Consider the following 23,028-nt stretch of genomic DNA (forward strand, 5'->3'; position numbering starts at 1 on the left):
ACACTAAGTGGAATACTTATCTCATTAATCAAATACTCATACATATCAAGTATTACAATTAATTATAAAACAAATAATAAAAAAAAATTAATAAAAAATAAAAACAGAGTTAGCATTCTTATGGACTGAATGAAAATGACACATATGATAGTGGTAATTAACAATATTCCATATGTTACCCTTACTAATTAATGAAATCATTAAGATAATAAACATTTATGAAGCAGAACAATTTCTGACTCTATAAATATCAATATGAAGCAGAAGCAAAAGGCATCATCCCCCTCAGCTGCAGCTAGCCTGCAATTCTCCTCTATAATTACAATGCCAAAAGCACAGGAAAGCATTCAGGCCATCTCACTCATCACCAGCCAGAAGGTAATTGCTTCAAATCCTAGTGATGATTTATTATTTTATAAATGACTATTTTTATCATTGTTCTTCAATTATGGATTGTATGTAGGCGGTGGCTGAGTTCATTGGAACATATATGCTTATATTTTTCGGATCTGGGTCAGAATTCATAGCACTGAGGACTACACTCCCTCTGGAAGGTGTGGCTCTCAGCTGGGCTATTGCTGTCACAGCCATAGTCTACACCATTGGCCATATCTCTGGTTCTCACATCAACCCAGCTACAAGTATCGCCTTAGCTGCTATCGGCAAGTTTCCATGGAAGCAGGTTTTGAAAATTTTCTAATTTTTCTTAATTATTTTGTTTAATATATGTTTGATTTTATGATATTAATTAATTAGCTAGAGTTTAGCATGTGTAATTAGATTTATATAACCTTTTTTTATTGTTTTTAGGTTCCAGTATATGCATTGGGTCAGTTGCTGGGGGCCATTTTTGCTGGTTTGACCCTTCGGTTGCTATTTGGGGAAGATAATGTGGCCATATTGTTAACATTACCGGTTGGACCGAAACCAGCCAGTAATCTAAATGTGATAGCTTGGGAGATTATTATCACTTTTCTCTTCTTGTTGGTTATATGCTCTACTATATTACATCCTGGAGCGGTATGTTATATATTTCCATATACATACATACATACATAAATATACTTAAATACACAAATATACATATAAACATACATATACATACATACAAACATATACATACATGCATATATTTTTCATGCATATATATATATATATATAGACACATATACAGATAAAAAGATACATACATAGGCATAAATACATATGTAGACACGTAGACATATATATATATATATATACATATACATACATATACATATAACATAGATATATGTGTATCTTTTTCTCAGTAAAAATTATAACTTTTAAATTTCTTAATTATTATCATTTTAATTTGCAGAGGCAGAATAAATTATAACTAGCACATATGGCATCAAGTTTTGTTGATAAAAATAGCTTCTTTCCTGCATGATCTCAAGTAAATATATCTGCTTTAATTGACAGACTAAGGGCTTTGGAGGAGTAGCCATAGGTGCAATAGTCTTCGTCAATGTTATCATGGCCGGGTAATTAACCAAACTTCGCTTAAACAGTTAATCATCAATCAAATATATACATAAAATGAAAATTTTCTTCATTTTGCTTCTTAACAAAAATAATTTATCAGTCAAATATATACAAATTAATTGCAGGCCAATCACTGCATGTTCTATGAACCCTGCGAGGAGCATTGGGGCAGCAATCGTAGCACATAATTTCGACAAGCTTTGGATATATATAATATCGCCTATTGTAGGTGCTTTGGGAGGTTGTTTTCTCTATTACTTTCTTCAGATTTCCACAGAGCCAAAGACTGAAGATTTGCCAAAAGCTGCATCTCGTGCTGATCAAACTTCCCTTGGTCATCCAAATCCAGCCTACTCAGGTATAATTATGCCAGACATTAGACTTAATTCTCTAATGGCTTTTTTTGGAAAAAAAAATATTTTTCTTTGTTATATAGTTTTGGTTTTATTTTTTAATTTATTTTTAAAGTTATTTTTTTTTTTTTTTTTAATTTTAAGTTTCTATTTTTTCAAGCAAATTGTTTTTAAAAACAATAAAAAACTTTTAGATATATTTTTTATTTTCTTATAAACAAACATATTTTATTTAAATATGTCAAAAATATTTTATTACAAAATAAAATGGCCCCTAAGTAAAGGATTTCAATTTTGTAATATGTTTTGATTCATTGACATATTACATAATTAGTAACTGTCAATTATGATGCATTTGGGGTTTTATTTTAAATATCATTGTCATAAAATTTATATTTTATATGTTTCTTTTTTTATTTCTAAAAATAAATTACTTTATTTTTAAAAATAATCTCATTTTATTTGAGCTTTTCAAACATAATTTATTTTAGAATAAAAAATAAATAATGAAAAATAGAAAGAAAAAATAAAAAAATAAGAATAAAATTAATCCCAAATGATCCTTGAACTTTTCCACATCAACTCCACAATTAATTTTACATATTGATACAATCAACCCTATGAATGGACATGAGCTTTTCAGCACCCTCTTATAATTAATATTACATTTTAAGCCAACGAGCTAGAACAAATAAAAAGACATACTACAATTCATGCTCACAGCTACACATAAGACTAATTATTTAGGAAGATTTAAAATACATGCTACACAACTCTCTCGCATTTACATAGCTAATATCTAAACTTTAGCTTTTACATACATATCATATTATATATTTTGCTTTTTATAAATGTAAAATCTAAAATTTAGATATGTTAATGCATAAGAATTGTGTGATATGTATGTAAATGCCCCCAATTACTTAAGATCTATATGAAAAACACTAATACATATATAATATGACAATCTCCCTCTCTTTCATTATTAGATTTCTTTATTTCAGGTGGATGACATAATTTTCTTTTTGCAATTTTGCAGACAAGTCCATTGATATCCCTTAATATGTTCCGACATACGATGATCTATGCTGATTGGGGTGTACACCCCCACAAACATCCCAATCCACATATAAGGATGATCATATGTAATATTTTCTCCTCTAAGTATTGGGTGAAGAGTTTTTTTTTTTTTTTAATTTTATGTAAGGTCTTTTTTTTGGTTTAGCGAAAAATAAAAGGAGGGATGTACTCCTTTAAGATAAAAATATTGGTGGCTGTAAGGCTGAAATATCCAATCAATAAAGATAATTGTGAAGTTTCTATTTGTTTCAAAGTACATAGAGGACAAATAGTTCTTCTTTTTTTTTTATACCCCGGTTTGTTGGTTGGCATCCACAGTATAAGATTTTCGGGTCGGGAGCTTGAGTCCCCTTTGACATCTTTACTTTCAATACACACACACACATATATACCTAACAAATCCCGCATGTATAAATTGATATTATAAAAATAGGATTTATAATGCTTGTCCTTTTAGGAGTTAATGGATATCTTAATCATTTTTTAATTTACTAATTTTTTTTTAATAATTCCTAGATGATAAAGGATTAAAAAGGTACATCCTAATATTCTTATACATTTAGTTAAAAAAAAAAAGCTCAAAATCTTTCAATTTATTTTAGAATGTGATACATGAATAATCAAAAATAATTTTATTAAGTTCATCTAAAAATGTGTAATTTAGATGTTTATGATAAAAATTACTTTATATCACTAAAGTATTATGCAAGACAAATATAAAAATATCTTTGCAAAAATTAAATGGAAAAGAATGAAAATTAGTTGTGCTTAAAAAAAGGAAAAAAAAATGATAAAAAAAATGTGGTCATGTGTTATAAAAAAAATGATTCAGTTACTATGAAGATGCAGATTTACCAGAAAAAAAAAAGAAAGAGAGCAATAAACCCAATAAAATGTGTTGGACGTAGGGTTGTAAACGAGCTGAGCTTGAGCGAGGGCTTGACTCGTGTTCGGCTCGTGTTCGGCTCGTTCGAAATTGTTCGTGTTCGAAATCGACTCGTGAACAGTGTGTTCATGTTCGGCTCGATTTAAATATTCGTGTTCGTGTTCGGCTAGAAATTGACTCGTTAAACTAAAATTGAGAAAACATAGATGTAAAGTGTGGGATTCGAATCTGGATCAAATCTATAAAAAAAAAAAGCAATAACCACATTGCCACGTGTTATGATTTAAATATGTAATATATTGTTATAGAAAAAATTATATAATTTTTTTTCGAGCCATTTCGAGCCGAACACTAGCGAGCAAACTGTTGTTTGTGTTCGGCTCCTTTACATTTTCTGCGAGCCAAACACGAGTTGTTTAACGAGTCGAACACGAGTTGTTCACGAACAACGAGCCAAATTGACAGCCCTAGTTAGACACAAGGCTTATACTAATAGATTTCAGAAAATTGAGAAATTTTTTCTTTTGATACTCAATAGAATTGAATATATATATATATATATATATATATATAATCGACCCAATACTACGGGTAGGGGTGTAAACGAACCCCACACGAACGAACAAAACTTGAGCCGAACACGAACCGAACACGAGCTGTTCGCGAACGACGAGCCAGTTTGACATCCCTAATATTAATATATAAAAATAATATTATATATTAATTATATAACTTATATTATATAAATATACAATATCTATATTAGTATATTACTACTATAGTATATTAATATATTATTATTATTATTTTATTATATATTATAATTTATAAAATTTAATGTTTTAAAATATAATAAATTTTTTATATATAATTATTTTATATTATTTTATATTTCAAACAATAACGATTCGAACACGAACGAACACATCACTGTTTGTGTTTGGTTCGTTTAACTAACCGAACGAAAAAAAATTATTCGCGTTTGTCTCGTTTACTTATCGAACTAATCGAACACGAACTCATTGACGAACCGAACACGAACTGTTCGCGAACAACGAGTTTTTTTGACAGCCCTAACTACGGGGTCCAAGTGAAGAAAATATTAAATATATCTTCACACATTCAAATCCAATGAAGCATGGGGCAAATACCACCTAAATTCTGTGAGTTCACATGTGAAAAAAGTTCGTTTTTACGATCAGCTTGTGTTCGGCCCATTAAATAGCTCATTCATTCAATAATCCAGCAAAACCTATACAGTTTTTAACCTCGAATTATAAACAACTGAAGCACAAATAACATTTTATTCGAACGTGTTTGGCTCGTTTTAACTTGAAATAATATATTATATATATAATAATATATATATATATATATATCGAAGTTTAAATCATTACAGTGATCATGTGATTATGCGTTTTTTATTGCATAAGAATGTTGTAGACTTAGACCCAACACACTAGATCTATTATTCTAATTAATTTAAATGAGTCAATTTCCAGCCTAACACGACAATAATGTGTAAATTGAGCAGAAAACGAACATATTGTTTATGAGCAATTTATTTTATGTGAAACAACGCATAAGCGTAGAAATTCACACAACAAAAATCAAACACATAATTTATTTGGTTCAACATTAAGTTGATTCGCCAACGTCCACATGAAGGGATATTGCATTAACACTAGATGAGAGAAAAAAAAATTATGAGCACTCGTAAGTCTTTCACAAGTCTTAGGGCTCTTTTTATAGAGAAGGATTAGGACATACAATTAATTAAAGCTAAAAGACCAAATTATCTCTAATTACAATAAAAATCATAAATACAACAATCGTCATCTCATAAATACAACAATCGTCATCTCATTTCAACAAATGAGCTCCAAACTCCAATTCAACTGCACCAAAATAATTGCCTACGTACCCCTCCAGATGGGATGAAGCCTTATGTAGTTCTTCAAAATGTCCGATGTCGGTCATTATTCTGAAAATAATTTTTAAATTTTATTTAATATAAAAAATCATATAATTTTTTTTTAAAATTTTGAAAATAGTGTGTTTTAATTTTGAAAAATGAGACCGAATGGATCTCATTCGTCTGATAGTTTACATAATTGTGTTCGATACCATAAATAATACACATTCCAGAAAGATAAGTGTATCCCTCGGTGATGGACCCAATCATAACAAACTAAGAGATTTATGACATTCGTTTGGTCTACAAACTTTTGTTTGACCGACAAATTATCTAATCTAATACAAAAATTAAATAGGATTTATTTTACCTAGGTTCCAAGTTCCCTATAGAGGCAAACCTCTAAAGTTAATTATATCTCAAACAACCGAGGATACTTGAGAAAACTCTCGATAATGATCAGATGTACTAGTATTCAAGATTCCAATATTTAGTTTTCAAAGTTGCTTGTAGGAAGAGTCAAATGAGAACACTTATTTTAGGAATCCAAAGGAATAAAAAGTAAAAGGCGTCACGGATCCTGAGGAGAACCCTCAGTGACTTTCAAACTATCCTACTGTGTGGCTGTGTTTTGGAAGTGATGTCATTAAGTGTTCAATCCTACCGATTTTATTATTTTGGACTTACACTTGCATGATACATACTTATGCAAATAACCCTCGAAGATAAAAGAGTTTACGTCGTACCGAACGACAACTTCGGAACCCTAAAAAAAGTTTAGGACTTATATTCACACAATATACGATCGTACGAAAGCCTAAAAGATAGTGTGGGGATTTATGTCATGTTAGACGAACAACCTCAAAGTCCTAAAGGGTTTAAGTTGTTTAAGATTATGAAAAGATTCCGCTGAAGATCATCCTTCTCTTCATGTTGTAGTCTCGATTGTCGTCCGAAGATTGTCTACCGCTCGATTTTGTCATCACCTCGTTCTGAGAAAAGAGGAGAGGAGAGAACTATGCTTAGAACGGTCTATCCTAAGTCAATGTTGTTATTTAGTGTGATCTAGTGCAATGTGTTTTGAATTGGTGTCATCGTTGTCAAAATAATTGAAGAAAGTGAGGGAATATTTTAATTATGTTAAGCAGTGCTGATCAAGATCTCATGGTTCCGCCATCCCAACACCACTCTTAATTTTTTTTATTAATTTAGTCTAAACAAGCGGTTAAACTTATTTAGCCCGGAGAATTTTCATTAGCAACCGTAGGTTACCTCATCCGATGAATTCTCGTAAATCCAAAAAGGTGCATTATTACTATGTTATTTTTAATTTAACAAAGTTTCAAAACATTATCTGTAACTAAAAAATAAAATGTTTTGTTATGAAATTTTGAATAAGTGTTGAAATTAAAAAAAGTATATTAAATATGGGTTATAAGATCTCAATCCTAAACAGATGTTCTATGTTTGTTATCCTATAGTGCTATATAAACATGTCAGAAGCATAGTAAAGAATAACGACATAATAATATTGCATGTATGACAAAACATCTGTAGTGAAGTGCAATAAATAAGAAGAGAATAATATTTCATGTATAATGAAATATGAACATCAAATTGCAGTAAAAAGGAAAAGGTCAGTGCGTACCTATCGGCTCTGACGAAGCTTAAAAAGAATTGCAATTAGGTAGCACAAGTGTATATAAAAAAATTAAGCAAATAGTTGCAATTTAAATATGAAAACGATTTTAAACATGTATGTTTTCATAAAAAGTTAAGTGATAAGCATATGAAAAATCAGAAAGGAATATAAGAATTCAGATTGAGGATGGGCTCAGTTTAAACTTTTCATTCGTTATATACCCACAGGCAACCGAGGAATCGAAATCTATACACCAATATGGAATAACAACTACGAGCAACTGACAAGTGAACATGTAACTCGTAAGCCTCTTCAATCATATGTCATGTATCTGTAATGTAGTATTTCTATAGCATTGTAATTTCTATATTTTCAGCAACCAATGTTATAAAACTATAGTTTACAATTCATTCAAGATTGGGGTTAAAGCTACCAACAACCTAAAGAAGTGAAAGCACAACTACTAATCAAATTTTTGTTTAAAAGTTTTAGCTATTTAAGCATGAATATAGTTTTAAATCATCGCCCTTAACCCCAAACCGTCCCAACTTATAGTCCGCTTGATAATCCATATAGAGCCACATTATAAAGGTCTCCATTTGAACATGAGTATCTCCACCATCGATAAGAAAAACACATCAGAATGTTATGAAGGTTTGTATACCTACTATTTTGTCACTATATATTTTCATGACATCCAAACTACTTCTACACATACAAGCCACCTTGACCATGTATGAGAAGAAGGGGGTGTGTTAGTGTCACAATTGTGCGTCATGCATGTAAATGCACTTCTTAACTAGCAATATAAATTCCCGCCGTGGCACGTCGAAACACGTAAATTTCAAGGAAGAAAGATCATTGTATGTAATTGGAGTAGCATGTATGTGTTAGAAAGTTTGGGTGTCATATGTCTATGTATATGAGAACCAATGGTATGCATGTGAATCCCTCCCTATAATCTTCCAAAAGAAAGAAAAGGAACTGTTGTTTGCAAATAACTGCCATGAAATATCTTCATGCATGAAAAGATCAAAATGGTAGCATTATTGATCTGATATGAAATCTTCGAGCAGTATATACGCAAAGAAGGGAAGTTTAGAAATTGCACATGTGAGCACATAGGAACTAGATGGCATGGGTAAGGTGGTACGGTACATACATGAAAATTGTAGTTTGGGTGTTAGGAATGTAAACGCATAAGCATTGTGTACTATATATGTAAATGTCCCTCTTAATGTGTTTCCCAACATATCTCATATATCATGATTCGCAAGTAATAAAAGCAGCTCAAGTATCTCAATAACACATCAATTTAAGAAAGATTCAAGCATGGAAGATGTACCAATTTTTCAATCTTTTTGGTCATCATTTCCAATCATAAAGAGCATACAATCAACAAATGAATACTTCCTAAAATTTGCATGTGATTTACGGGTGTGTAAATTCCCTTGCCATTTGAATTGCAATCGCTTTGCTTTATTCATAACAGAGGAATCAAAGGAATCAGTAACTAATTTTGCCACAACTAAGAGGATTTGCATACATACTACTCAATTCCTATATGTTTTATATATATAACACCTAACTTTAGCATGGTTCACTTTATTTATCACCATCCTTGCATTTCTATATGGGTCGCCTGGGAAGCCTCCGCCCAAGCTATCCTCAATAGTTTCAATGCAAGGAAGAAATACATCTTTACTTTAAGATCAATTGATGAACCATCATAGCCTCACTCATTGAAGAACAAGAAATGAGAACTAAAAAGAAATAATAATGGGAGGTTTACATACATACCACTCAATTCTTAAATACTTAAACTTCATATCATTCACCTAATTTAATAGCTAGCAAGTTTTCATGTCCATAGTCCATAAGGCCATCCTTGATAGTTTCATTACAAGTAAAAAAAAGAAATTCCATCTTAAGCACAAGATCAATCAAAGACACTTCATTGCTTCCCTCTACGAAAGCCAAGCAATAGAATTAAAAATAAAAAATAATAAATAATAATGGGGGATTTATATTATACCACATGTATTTTACACATTCAGATATTTAAGACCCAATCTTTTCTTGCATGCAGCAGAGTATCATTTATAAGAAAAAAAAATGCACACAAACCGCATAACTCCTCTGTCTTTACATATTTAATACTTGAACTTAACTTTTCATATTTATACCATTTATGTCAAGTCAAAAGCATCATTATTTTAACCTATAAAAGTGAAATACATCTATTCATGCATAGTTAGGAGGGCATGCACGTAAAACTTGAAGTATGAAGTGGAAGATATGTAAATACATAGGGGATTGAGTGATATGTATGTAAATCTTCCAAACTATTAACTTGAAGATTGTTCTCTTTAAAAGGTAAGCTCAAGATCAATTAGAATTGATAAACTTTAAGATAACATCAAGATTTGAAGCTAAGCTCTTTAACAAACTTGATTTGATAAACAAACTGTAAATGTAAAAGAGAGGGGACCGAAGTGCACATACCGCAGCCGCACTTTGCGTTGGTTTGCTATTTACAATTAAAGTGCATGTATCTTTAAAAAAATAGCCTGGTATGCCAAACCAGCTGCATCATAACTTATTCGGAAATTTGCATATACAGCACAAAATTTTATGGATTTACACATCTAACATCTTAACATTTATAACACCAGGGTGTTATAAACCTATGCATGAAATGATGAAAAGGTGCATTTGCCACTAGCAAGGATATTAGATCTTGTGTATGAAAACTACAACCAATATCCCGACTGAATGATTAAAATGTATTGAATATATTCTTTCTCCTCCACCATAATTTCCTCACCCGCCCACATGCATATCTCGCAAGTTCAACAAAATATAGGTATTAAGCATGAAACTAAATCAGAATTTGGTGGCATGTATGTAATTTTAAGTGTAGGTGTTGGTCATGTTAAAACAGAAATTATGTGGTACTCATGTAAATACATCATTCCTTGCTTCCCTTTTGAAGGCAAAACAGATAGTTAAAAAAAAAGAAATATAAGGCACATGGAAGATGCTATGCACATACTGACATACAAGAGGTTTCCCACACATTTATACACTTAGGCATGCTCCAAAATAACAGGCACTTATCCATTTTATGCCTTCCTTATGTAAATATATCAAAATTCTGAAAATGTCTGCACATGTGCAACTGAAGGTTAAGTGTTATAGGTTCATATATGCAATTAATCAAGAAAAATCTGTATATGTTCGTCTCCCCAAATATTATATATTCAAACATTTCTGAATCAAAAACTCAGATATAGAAACATTTTAGAATTCAAAACCTCGTACATATGAGTAGTAATCATTTTAGCTTTCATGAACGCTTAAAGCATAACTTTTCCAAACTTTTATAGATAAAACTATCATACTCGTTGAGCATTTGAGAAGCGTGTTTTGAAATAATAAGAACAGAACGGATGTACCCTAATTTCAACATCAGAAGAATGCCACAAACAAACTTTTACTTCCATATATGCATCATTTCATATCAGTAAACATATCTTCTCATTCTAGAGCAAGAATGCTTTCATTTTGCACTTAAAATGTGTAATTTCAATGACTTATATAATTTGTAAGCAAATTTTGATATAGCAAAATAAAGTCAGTGAAACGTATCATTCCATTCAAATGTATCCACGCATCTAACACCTAAGCTTCAATATTTTACATTTATCATTTTACTTAGGCATGAAAAGATGCATTTCAACTTATAAAGTAATGAAGAATTTGGGTGGAACCTTGCATTCTTCAATCAAGTCTTAAACAATGTTGTACCTCACATCAAAGTACTTGGTATGGGCATGATGAACTGGATATATGATCTAGAATATTGCACTCTGATTGTCAAAAAATACCGTAAGAGACTCCTGATCAACTTACAAGTAATCAAATATGTTCTGCATCCATATTGCTTCCTTCAACACCTCTATGACTGTCATGCACTCAGCCTCCGTGGTGACAAAGCAATAATAGATAGGATGACAGACCTTCAACCGAATGGACCTCTTACCAACGTGAATAAATACTCAGTCGTAGATCTCTGCCTATCAATATTACCTACATAGTTTGAGACAGTATAGCCTACGCGTAAATCTGCATTGGATGAATGTCTCTCAAATACTAAGCAAACATTAATTATAACCTTCAGATACCTCAAAATACTCTTCACAACCTGTCAATGAATCCTTCCTGAATCATGTATGCACCTGCCTGCAACACCAACTTCTCATGCAATGTGTGGTATAGTATAAACCATGACATACATCATAATGTCCTCTGCACTAGCATTAGGATCACATATTTTTCCTTTTCATATCATTTTTATGACACTCATCTGAACTCAACTGAAAGTGAGATGCAATAGGTAGACTCATTGCATTGCTCGAGTTATCAACCCCAAATTTATTTACCAGCTTCCGAACATAAGCTCCTTGCGAAAGCTAAAACTTTCCAATTGCCTTATCCTTAAGAATCTCCATGCCAATAATTCTTTGAGCTTTATCTAGCTCCTTCAAAATACTTGAACGGTTGATTCTTCATCTTATCAACCTCAATCTGACTAGTAGATACAATTAACATATCATTAACATATAGGATCAAGTAAATTGGGCAACTTCTTGAAATATGCACAATGATCATATTGGCTTCTCATGTACTCTCGTCCCCTCATGAACTGATCAAATTTTTTATACCACTGTCATGTTGACTACTTCAACCTATGCAAGGACTTGTTTAGTTTGCAAACCAAGTCTATGGATTCTTCAAATCCCGACGACAGCTACATGTAAATCTCTTATAATTGTCCTTCTAGGAATGTAGTCTTCACATTGAGTTGTTCCAAGATCAGACCGTATTGTACTACAAGTACTAAGAGAAAACAAATAGAATGATGTTTGACTACTGGGAAGAACACTTCTTCATAATCAATCCTTTCTCGTTGCGCAAAGTCCTTTGTCGCTAATCTTGTCTTGTACTGCACACAAGCTCCATGAGATCCGTCCTTCTTTGCATACACTTATTTGCATGTGATGAGTTTATTTTTAAATCAAATATTCAAACTAAAAAATGGAAGCTTTTAAATAAATTTTTAATCACATAAAGCTTAAATAAACTCTATCAATGTTCCACAAAAGTTCGACAAGAGTGATAAATTTGTGATTGATTTTGGTTCACATCGAACAAATTTTGATATTGAGTATATCATTATATTCACACTTAAAATAATATGACGCCAATAAGGTGGGTGTGATCCAACTCTTCTCTCATTGTGATTTGGTCTAATTACAACTCAACAAAAAGTACCAGTTACGATCAAAACAAAATTCTCTGTGATTTGCCGCCAAATAAAACCATTAAATTATGGTCACTATTGTCCTTATATTCCCTAACAACGTCATGTCATCTGAATTGTGAATAAAAGTGCATTTTTCTGATGCAAAGCTCTCTGTTGGCCTCTTTTGGACAAATATCCTTCATAAGTCTATAAAGGAACTTTTGGACGACGCAACTCATGATTGTCAAAAGGATCCTTTGGACAGGTTGGGTCGACAACCTCATCTGTCCAATTAGATCAGAGATCACGATAGCCCATGATGACCAATTGAAGCTATAGAATCTTGATCAAGTTCGTCATCATTTCCCCCAACATTTACTTTAAGCTTAATGTGATAAATTTTACATTATAAAATCTAGGTTCCCTTTCTCCTATAAGTTGAAAACTCAATCTTTAATGACCGGCCTTAATAAAATACATTCGCTTGTTACGGCGAAGATAATTAATAACCATAAAGATTAAATTGAATCACAAGGGCATCTTAATTTTTTGTGCAATTGATATTACAAATGCAAATCAACTAATTAGGCAAGACCCAGCCTCGCATCTTGTGCTATCATTGACTGATTATTCATATCTTAAATAGTTGCATTATAATTATATGTAATGCATTTAAAAAGCACTTATTTTTTCCTTCAAGATAACTTATTTGGCCTTTAATTATTAACCCAAGCAAAAAATCAAATAGAAAATGCATGTTACAAACAAGAATATCTTTTCATAGTCATTTATAGCTTGTCATATTTGATTGGAGGATACCTCACATTCAAAATATTCACAAGATAAGAAAGCTCATTAAAAATAAAAAATGAGGCTAAGTTATTTATGCCATATTGGCCGTTTTGCAATTATAACAAAAATATTAAAAAAAAAAAAGGAAGATTTACATAAATACCCCTCAACTCTTAAATATCTAATTACATTTCTAGCATCTAAACTTCAATTTTTACATACATATGGCTTGAATGATCATAACATATTGGAAGGAGGAAATGACACTCCATATGTCGCACTTGCTAATTAAGTAAATATAAAAATATTAAATGTTAATGTATGGATCAATCTATAAATATCAAAATGATAAACGAAATGCATCACCCCCTCAGAAGCAGCAGTTCTCACCTTATTCAGCTGCTTACAGCCATTGCTGCGCGCAGAAATTAGAACTGCTCTGATTACAATGGCAAAATCACTCGAGAGCGCTCGGCTCAATTTACTTCTCAATCAGAAGGTAATTACTTCAAAGCTTGGTAATGATTTATTATTTAACAAATTAATAATTACGTATGTATTTCGGTATGAAAATATGTATGTGTTACGTACCTCGATTTGTTGGTTGGCATCTGTGATGCCAGTTGGAAGTCCCCTGAGGTCGGAGAAATGTTTACATATGCTAAAATGCATTCGAAGTCCAATGGTAGGGCGTCACGTGGTAAGTGGGCATGATCAGGGTTAAAATTTATGGAACTCACTTGTCACGTGGCGTACCATCATTGAACTCTGGATGCATTTTAGCGTATAGAGTTCGGAAGGTCTACGGTTCAAATCCAATTATTAGAGATTCTTGGGAGATCATCTAATAGCATCTAGTCAAAAATGCAATTAAAGTTTTTTATTTCATTTACTATTTTCTTTCTCTGATCTCTCTCTCTCTCTCTCTACGCCATGGACTGTAGCTGGTGGCAGAATTCATCGGAACATACATGCTTATATTTTTCGGATCCGGATCAGAATTCATAGCACAAAAGGGTCTCCTGCCTCTACAAGGCGTTGCTCTCTCTTGGGCCTTGGTAGTCATAGCCATTGTCTACACCATAGGCCATATCTCTGGTTCTCACGTCAACCCAGCTGCAAGCATCGCACTAGCAGTCATCGGCAAGCTTCCATGGAAGCTGGTATAAACAATTAATTCCTATTTTTTCCTTAATTTAATTAGCTAGAGTTGATTATCTGTAATCAAATTGCTATGTGTTCTTTTATTGTTTTTAGGTTCCATTATATGCATTGGCTCAGCTGCTGGGTGCTATTTTTGCTGGTTTGAGTCTTCGGCTGCTGTTTGGGGGAGACAATGTGGACATATTGTCAACAGTGCCGGTTGGACCGAACCCAGCCAGTGATATTAAAGTGGTGGCGTGGGAGATTATTGTCACCTTCTTCTTCTTATTCGTTATATGTTCTTCTATCTTACATCCTGCAGCGGTATATTTCCTTAAACCATTTCATTCATGCACGTAGGGCTGTTAAAACGGTTCTTCGTTCACTAACAACTCGTGTTTGGCTCGTTCGTTCGCTAGGTTAACGAGCCGAACATAAACAAACAAAGATTTGTTCTTTCACTACAAGGCTTCAAAGATATATATATAAATATATAATTGATGACTAGAATTTTTAAAATAAAATTAATTGATTGTAAGGCTACAAAGATTTATAAATTAAAAAGATTTATAATCAATTAAAAGTAATAATTAAGAAAATAGAATAAAAAATATTAAATTATATTCAAATGATGTTTTAATATAAACAATAATTTTTAAATCTTACACCAATTTTTAACATTTTATGGCTACGTGATTAGGGCTGTCAAAACGAGTCTTTGTTCAAGAACAGCTCGTGTTCGACTCTTTAAGCAAATGAGCCGAACACAAGCACGTTTTTTGAGCTCGAAATATAAACGAGATGAACATAAGCTGAACCTGGGCTCACTCGTGTTCGGCTCATTTACACCCCTACATGAACGTATACGTGCATGTATATATACATATACTACCATGCATTTATATAGGCGTATCTGTACAGGTATTCATGCATTATACTAGCGACTAAACCCTCGTCTATTTACGCTATTTACTTCTATTGCATCTCTGTGTATAAATTATATAAAGCTTATGTGTATTAATGTAAACATAAGAATTTAAATATCTGATATATAAATATGCAGATTAAAGACCCATTGATAAGGTTGTAATTCTATATATATATTTTTAATTTTAATAAATAATGATGTAATTACTTTTATAGATTTAATATAAGTGATATCACTTTAACTTCTATTAGATTTTGAATTTATGAACTAATTTCCTGCAAATTTAATCTTAAATATATATATATATATATATATATCTGGTTTGACAGAGTAAGGGCTTTGGAGGAGTAGCTATTGGTGCAGTAGTCTTCGTCGATGCTATAATGGCCGGGTAATCAACCAAAGTTTGCTTAAGCCATTTTTAATAATTTTTAATTGATTTTCTTCTTACAAAAATAATTTATAAAAAATTAAAAAAAATAAATTCAAATAATTGCAGGTCAATCACTGGGTGTTCCATAAACCCTGCAAGAAGCATTGCGGCAGCACTCGTAACGCACAATTTTCACAAGCTTTGGATATATATAATATCACCCATTATAGGCGCTGTAGCTGGTTCCTCTCTCTATTATTTCCTGCAAATCCCTACAGAGACAGAGGCTGAAGGTCTGCCGAAAATTGCATCTCCAGCCTGCGCAGGTATAATTAATCCTTTTTTTTTTCACCATTATAATTAACTTATGTCAAATAGGACCCTCAAAATTGCTCGTTTTTCACAAACAACTCGTGTTCGGCTCGTTTTCTACTTTAACCAGCCGAACACGAATAAAAATTTGTTCGTTCATGTTCAGTGTTTTGGCTCGAAATACTACTCATAAATTATATATACATATATATATATATTGATAGGTAGTATTTTTAAAAAAAATTAATTGACTGCAAGGCTACAAAGATTTATAATCAATTAAAAGTATTAATTAATAAAATAGAATAAAAATTATTAAATTAGATTTAAATGATGTTTTAATATAAATAATAATTTTTAAATATTCTCACAATTCTTAACATATTATAACCACATGATTAGGGTTGTCAAAATGACTCTTTGTTCATGAATGTCTCGTGTTCGACTTGCTAAGCAAACGAGTCCAACACGAACATATTTTTTGAGCTCGAAATATAAACGAGCAGAACACGAGCTAAGCTAGGCTCGCTTGTGTTCGACTAGTTTACACCCCTAATGTCAGACATTAGTAGATTTAATTCTCTAATATATATATATTATGCATACATAATCATTTTTATTTTATATATATATATATATATGCATTAAAAGGTTTTTTTTTTATTGTTTCTAATGGAGGACATAATTGTTCTTGTAATTTTGCAGAGAAGTCGGTGGACATCCCTTCCCTTAACATGTCTCGCCTTGAATGAAGAGCATTTTGTTGTTTTTCCTTAAATTATGTTGTGGAAGCTTTTTTTTGTCCAGCGAAAAAGTTGGAGAAATTTGATGAAATGTACCACTTATCCGATTACTAAATATATATGTGATGTCTTTTTTATTACGTCGAATGGTTCTTTTTGGATCATATGTGCTTAAAGGTGTTAAAATAGCTTGTTATTTATGTTGGTTCGTTAAGCAGCTCGTGTTCATCTCATTTTATTCGTTTAGTAAATGTGTCGGACATGAACGGATGTTGATTCGTTTGTGGTTGGCTTGTTTTGGCTTAAAACAATAAATAATTAAATAATTCACAGATATATATATATATATATATATATATATATATATATATATAAATAATAAATGAAGAATATTATTTTAAATATTCATTAGTGAACTGAAAATTTTAATCAATTAAAATCTAGTCAGTAATTAGTAAAATATTAAACTAGAAATAAATTAGAGTGGAGTTTTTTTTAATAAAATGATAGTTAATCTCCATATGTTTAGTGTGGGCATGGAAGATTGAGTTGTAAGCTAATGAATTACTGTTGGAGATGTAAGCGAACTTCTAGTCAATGCCCTGCCTCGTGCAGAAGTCTTCCACTCGCTGGTTTACAAAAAGAGACCCATTGTCGATGATGATGACGAGCGACAGCCCATATATGCAGATCAAGTCGGACCGCATGAATTTTCGGATTACCTCTGCGTCGACTCGAGCGAGTAGTATCGCTTCAATCCATTTTGAAAAACAGTTGACCACTAATAAGAGGAATTTTCTCTTATCTTTTGACGGAGGAAAATGTTCCAAAATGTCTAGTCCCCTTGTGGCGAACGACCAAGGAATGCCGATCGGTTGTAGTTTTCGAGTGGACTGATGATGCAAGGGTGCATTTTTTTGACATTGTTCTCACCTTTTTGAAAATTTTGTTGCATCCTTCAGAAGCGTCGGTCAGAAGAATCCCTGTCGTTACATACGATAGGCTATGGTTTTTCCTCTAAAGTGGTTGTCACATTCTCCGGATCGCACTTTCCGGAGCACAACTTGGACTTCATCTTCTCTCAAGCACCAAAGGTATACCGAGGTAGTCAAACTCCTGAACAACATTCCGTCAATTAACATGTATAAAGCGGCTTTAATTTTAAAGTGCCTCGGATCTTTGATGCTCTCCTCTATTTCCCAGGTACCTAGTCAGTGGATGTATGGATCCACCCTGCTTTTGGACCCGTTGATCGCTACCTCCATGGCCCCCGGTTCGTTGATTGTCATCTCGGTGAGTTTTTTAGATTTTCCTCCCTAACAAAGTCATTTCAAGAGGATGTCATCGCTTGATTATTCTACCGGCTGCAATGCTCGATGCGGAAGCTCTTGAATATGAATATTTCCCTCTTCGTCTTGGCAAGGTTTCTGGTCATTAACTCAACTCTGACCTCAAACTCCCCATTAACACTATTCACGATCTGTAAGGAGTCTGACCTCACTAGAATGTTCCAAGCACTTATCTCATAGGCTAGGTGAAGTCTGACAACCAGCTCTTTGATGCGGCGGGAATTTGTTAAGCTTAATTATAATGATGCAATGTAACTCAAACTATAATATAATTTTGATAAAAATAATTTATCTTTAAAAATGTCTTTAAAATCCCAATTCCCGTTTACATACTACGCAAGTATATGTATCGCTCAAGTAATATAGGACTCTAATGAAGTCCTAGATATCGATCCCGCAGGGAAGCTTGAAATATATTTAAGCTTGTTATTTATATTCTATTATAATATAAAAACAAAGTGAAGTGCTATTTGAAATTAAATTACATAAGTGAAATGCTACTAACTATGCAGATGTACGACTATAACAAGTAAATTAAACTAAATGTTAAACTTTCAACTTTCCTAAATGTTAAACTTTCAAAAATAAATTGCTGAAATAAAATAAAGGTTTTTGTTGATGAAAAGTTCAAGTATGAGAAAACATTCTTTCCTTTACAATGAAAATGTGGCTTGTGAAGAAACCGAAATCATTTGTAAAATATATTTAAAAATTATTTTGTATCAAATAGGAGCAATCTTATTCTCTACTCTCTTCCGAGCGCTATAAAAACATTGACTAATCCAGAGTTTGATCCCTAATTCTGTGGTTAGGCTAGGAGGATACTGGTTGTCACTCCAAAACTCCCACTACTCTCTCCCCTGAGGGCTATCATGCTCGCATTAGTTTCCAATCAATTGAACCAAATTGGGGATTCTAATCTGTCACCTTAAAATCTTCCAATTCTACATCCATCAAAATACATTTTTCTATTTATTTGCACTCAATCCCATGATTGAAATACTCTCCCATGAAATCAAATGTAATTCTCCATTTGCTGTAAAAATCATATCCCCTTTTCAGAACATATAATTCTCAACACATTTTAACAATTCAATTGGCTAGATTGAAAAGTAAATGAAGATCATAGTTCAAATCATTAAAAATTATTGACATTTAAAACTGTAGAAAACAAAATCAATTCTTTACAAAGCCATTTCTTCAAATTAGGGAGAATGATAAAGAAGACTACTCATAATTCATGAGAATGATACGATAAAACACATATTTCATATATGAAAACAGGTTTACAAACAAAAGAAATAAATAAATACAACTTAACTCACAATCCTTCCCAAACAAATCCCCAGAAGTTCTCTCCAAGTCTTTCACTCTTTACAATCTCTCTCAATTCTCTCTTAGAAGTGTAATGAAGAAGAAATCTTTACTTTCCCTCTCCTTACAACCCTAGAAGAAAATCTCCTCCTTTCTCTCTCTAACTCACGCCTCTCTCTCTAACTTTTCATTCCCCCTCCAGTCTTTCTAGAGGTTCTCTTTTGTTGTCTGGTTCTCTCTTCTCGAAAGAATCTCAATTCCCTCCAAAATTCAAAACTCAAAACTTTAAATTTCAAAAGATGTGCCTGCTTGATCTAAGAGTCAAATCCCTTCAAATTGGAATCTTTCAAAGTGTCCAAATATATTGAATCACTCTATGGAGTGTTTAGAACAAGTGTCCCTTTGAAAATTCGCGCAAAATTTGTCTTGAACCGCCTTAATTTGAAAAATTCGCGTATGGCGCATCATGCGCCAGTGCTCTGGATTTTAGCTCATCATGCGCCAAACCCCAAAATTGGTTGTTTTTGCTCAAAATTTCACTCTTTTTGCCATTTTTGCTCCAAATGCCTAAAAATGAAATACCTGCAACAAAAACACAAAAATACTCTTCTTTAAAGTACAATATCATCAAAAATAGATATAAAAATGGTACTTAAAACAGTGTATTATTTTTGTGGATCACTCTTCATACTTTTCTGGTTGTTTGTGACATCAAACTCTACCGAGATTGACTGGTAGAGATGTTCTCTGGTCATGCTACTCAAAGCCAGCCCTAGACTCATTTTTGCCTGTTTGGAGGCTCCATCAATGTATAGGTTCCATGTCTAGTCACTGGTGGCAATTCTTTTGTCTTGCTCTTTTATTACAGAGAAATCAGCCAGTAAATCGATGATTATTTAAGCTTTGACTGTCGTCCGCGGAACATAGGTGATGTTGAATTCATTGAGTTTAACCCGCCACTTTAACAATCGTTCGTAGTGCTCTGGTATATACCACATAGACTTCAATGGATGATCTGTGATGACCCACATCAGATGCATCTAGAAATACTCGCAAAAACTGAGAGCGAAAATAATTAAAGCAAGTTAGTTTTTTCTATAATCGGGTACCTAGTTTCAGTGACATGAAACACTTAACTTGTGTAGTAGATTGGATATTGTTTTCCCATCTCCTCTCGAATAAGAACAGAGCTTGTAGCTTCTTTTCCAAATTTTACGTACAGTGATAGCTCATCTACAGGCTTCGGGCTTTAGAGCAATGAGGGTGACCCTAAGAAACTTTTTGACTTTTTGAACGCCTCCTCACATTCGGTCACCATTTGAAATTTTGTTTTTTTTTTTTTCCTTACATTTTGAAGAACGCTACACACTTGTTGCCCAACTTTGGGATGAAACGAATGAGCCCGATGATTCGACCGGTTAGTCTCTGAACCTCCTTGGTACTCCACAGGGGAGGCATGTCTAAGATTCTTTGTACTTTTTATGGATTGGCTTTCAATCCTTCAAAATTTAACAGGAAGTCAGGGAACTTCCCGGTCAAGGCACTGAAGGTGCACTTAGAGGGGTTCAATCTCATATTAATTTTTCTAAGTGTTTTGAATGACTCTTTTAGATCTTCGACGTGTTGTTTGGGTGACTTACTCTTAACTAGAATATCATCAACATACACTTCAATGTTCCTTCCTTTTTTATTAGAAAAATTATATTTATGAGGCACTAATAGGTTGCCCTAACTTTCTTAAGCCCGAAGGGTATTACATTAAAGCAATATAAGCCTTGTATAGTAATAAAGGCTATTTTTTCTACATCTACAGGTGCATTTTTATCTAGTGGTAACCAGAGGAAGCGTGGAGGAAACTCATGACAGAGTATCTGATCACTGCGTCCACCAAGGTGTCAATCTTCAGCAGGGTGTAGATGTGATTTCGACAAGCAGAGTTTAGGTTGGTGAAGTTAACGCACTCACACCACCCATCATTGACTTCCTTGACCATGACGATGTTTGAGTGCGAGGCTGGGTATTTGACCTCATAGATGTAGCTGACGTCCAACAACTTCTGCACCTCTACTGCTAGGCCAAAGTCCTGACAGTTGATCAGATCTTTTGTTGGACCGTCCAAGAGTATCGACTGATATTCAACTAGTGTCACATCGCGTCGATTTAAATGTCCGACAACTCTGCAGTGTTACAAGCGAACATCTCTCGGTGCTTCTGAAGTGTCTGTATCAACTGGTTCCCGAACCCTGTGTCAAAATGTTCACTAAACAGGAAAACCTCACCGGGTTCTTTGTCGAACATAGGTATCTAGAGGATGGTCTTGCTGGTCTCGAGACCCCCCTCCCTCTAGATTTGGATGTCAATTGGTTCATGGTCTACATTCAAAGCCATTCACAAATATTAATTTCTAAACGGCTCTAATTTCCTCTGACAGTGATCACCTCCCCTTCGCTTAGGAACTTTATGACAACATGATTGGCGGAAGTCATCACCTGACAGCTGTTCAAAAGTGGTCGATCGAAGATGGAGTTGTAGATCGATGAAAATTCTACCACGAGAAAGTCCTCTGTGCTATTGTACTACTTCATGGGTTCTCCACAAGAGATGGCTAGGGTGATGAAGCCCAGTGCCTCCTTCATTTCCCCAAAAAAACTGGACAATGGGCCCGACGGTGCTGTCGACCGATCGATCTTTAGATTGATCTTCTCATGCATAGTTTTGAGCATGATGTTGACCGAACTCCCTATATCAAAAATAATAATGACCACATGTTAGTTGTTGATCAGTGTTGTGATGACAATCGCTTCATTGTATGGGTTCTCATCGGAGGGAGGTATGTAAGACAATTAACAAATATTTACGTGTATATGGGACGACGAAGCATACCTCTCTCAAATGATGTTTCTTCCCGCCGGAGGTTTAGGATACTCCTCTGAAAATGGCTATGATTATCCCACTACATGGACCTCATTGGCTTGGACATGTCTGTTTGCGCTCTCCTACCGCAACTTCGCTATGTTGCTTCGTACGTGCACCTACTGCAACAAACTCTTTGAGCTTCCGGCATGGATGAGCTCTTCAATCTGGTTTCGGATGTGACAACATTTCTCCATGTCATGGTGGCAGTGACCGTCTTCTGTGGCGGAGACCATTTAAAATAGTTCTTTGGACTATTTTGGCCATTTACACGTTGAGGGGTGTCAAAACCTTGCATTTCCCTGTAGGCATGTGGTTGCTCATAATACTTGGTTGGTCGTTGATCAGAGTGTTGTTTCTGGTCACGATTCCCTCAGTCATTTATTCACTTATCACAACACTGAGAGCTATTGTTTTGGTGACACGCAGAGGACTGACTGTCATTTGCCTTATGTTGCCCCCCCCCCC

General features: G+C 33.4%; 1 protein-coding gene across 1 annotated transcript; it reads left to right on the forward strand.

The window, feature by feature from the left end:
• The first annotated feature begins 255 nt into the window (after window positions 1–255).
• LOC110021419 lies at window positions 256–21,589 on the forward strand. Its single transcript, XM_020719902.1, has 14 exons — window positions 256–378; window positions 464–682; window positions 811–1,020; window positions 1,447–1,508; window positions 1,635–1,867; window positions 13,860–13,984; window positions 14,430–14,648; window positions 14,743–14,952; window positions 15,886–15,947; window positions 16,056–16,255; window positions 17,561–17,679; window positions 17,947–18,078; window positions 18,188–18,277; window positions 21,461–21,589. The coding sequence occupies exons 1-14, from the start codon at window positions 256–258 to the stop codon at window positions 21,587–21,589; spliced, it is 2,133 nt and encodes a 710-aa protein (XP_020575561.1).
• The last annotated feature ends 1,439 nt before the right edge of the window (window positions 21,590–23,028 follow it).

This window comes from Phalaenopsis equestris, unplaced genomic scaffold, assembly GCF_001263595.1.
Source record: "Phalaenopsis equestris unplaced genomic scaffold, ASM126359v1 Scaffold000134, whole genome shotgun sequence".
NCBI lineage: Eukaryota > Viridiplantae > Streptophyta > Magnoliopsida > Asparagales > Orchidaceae > Phalaenopsis > Phalaenopsis equestris.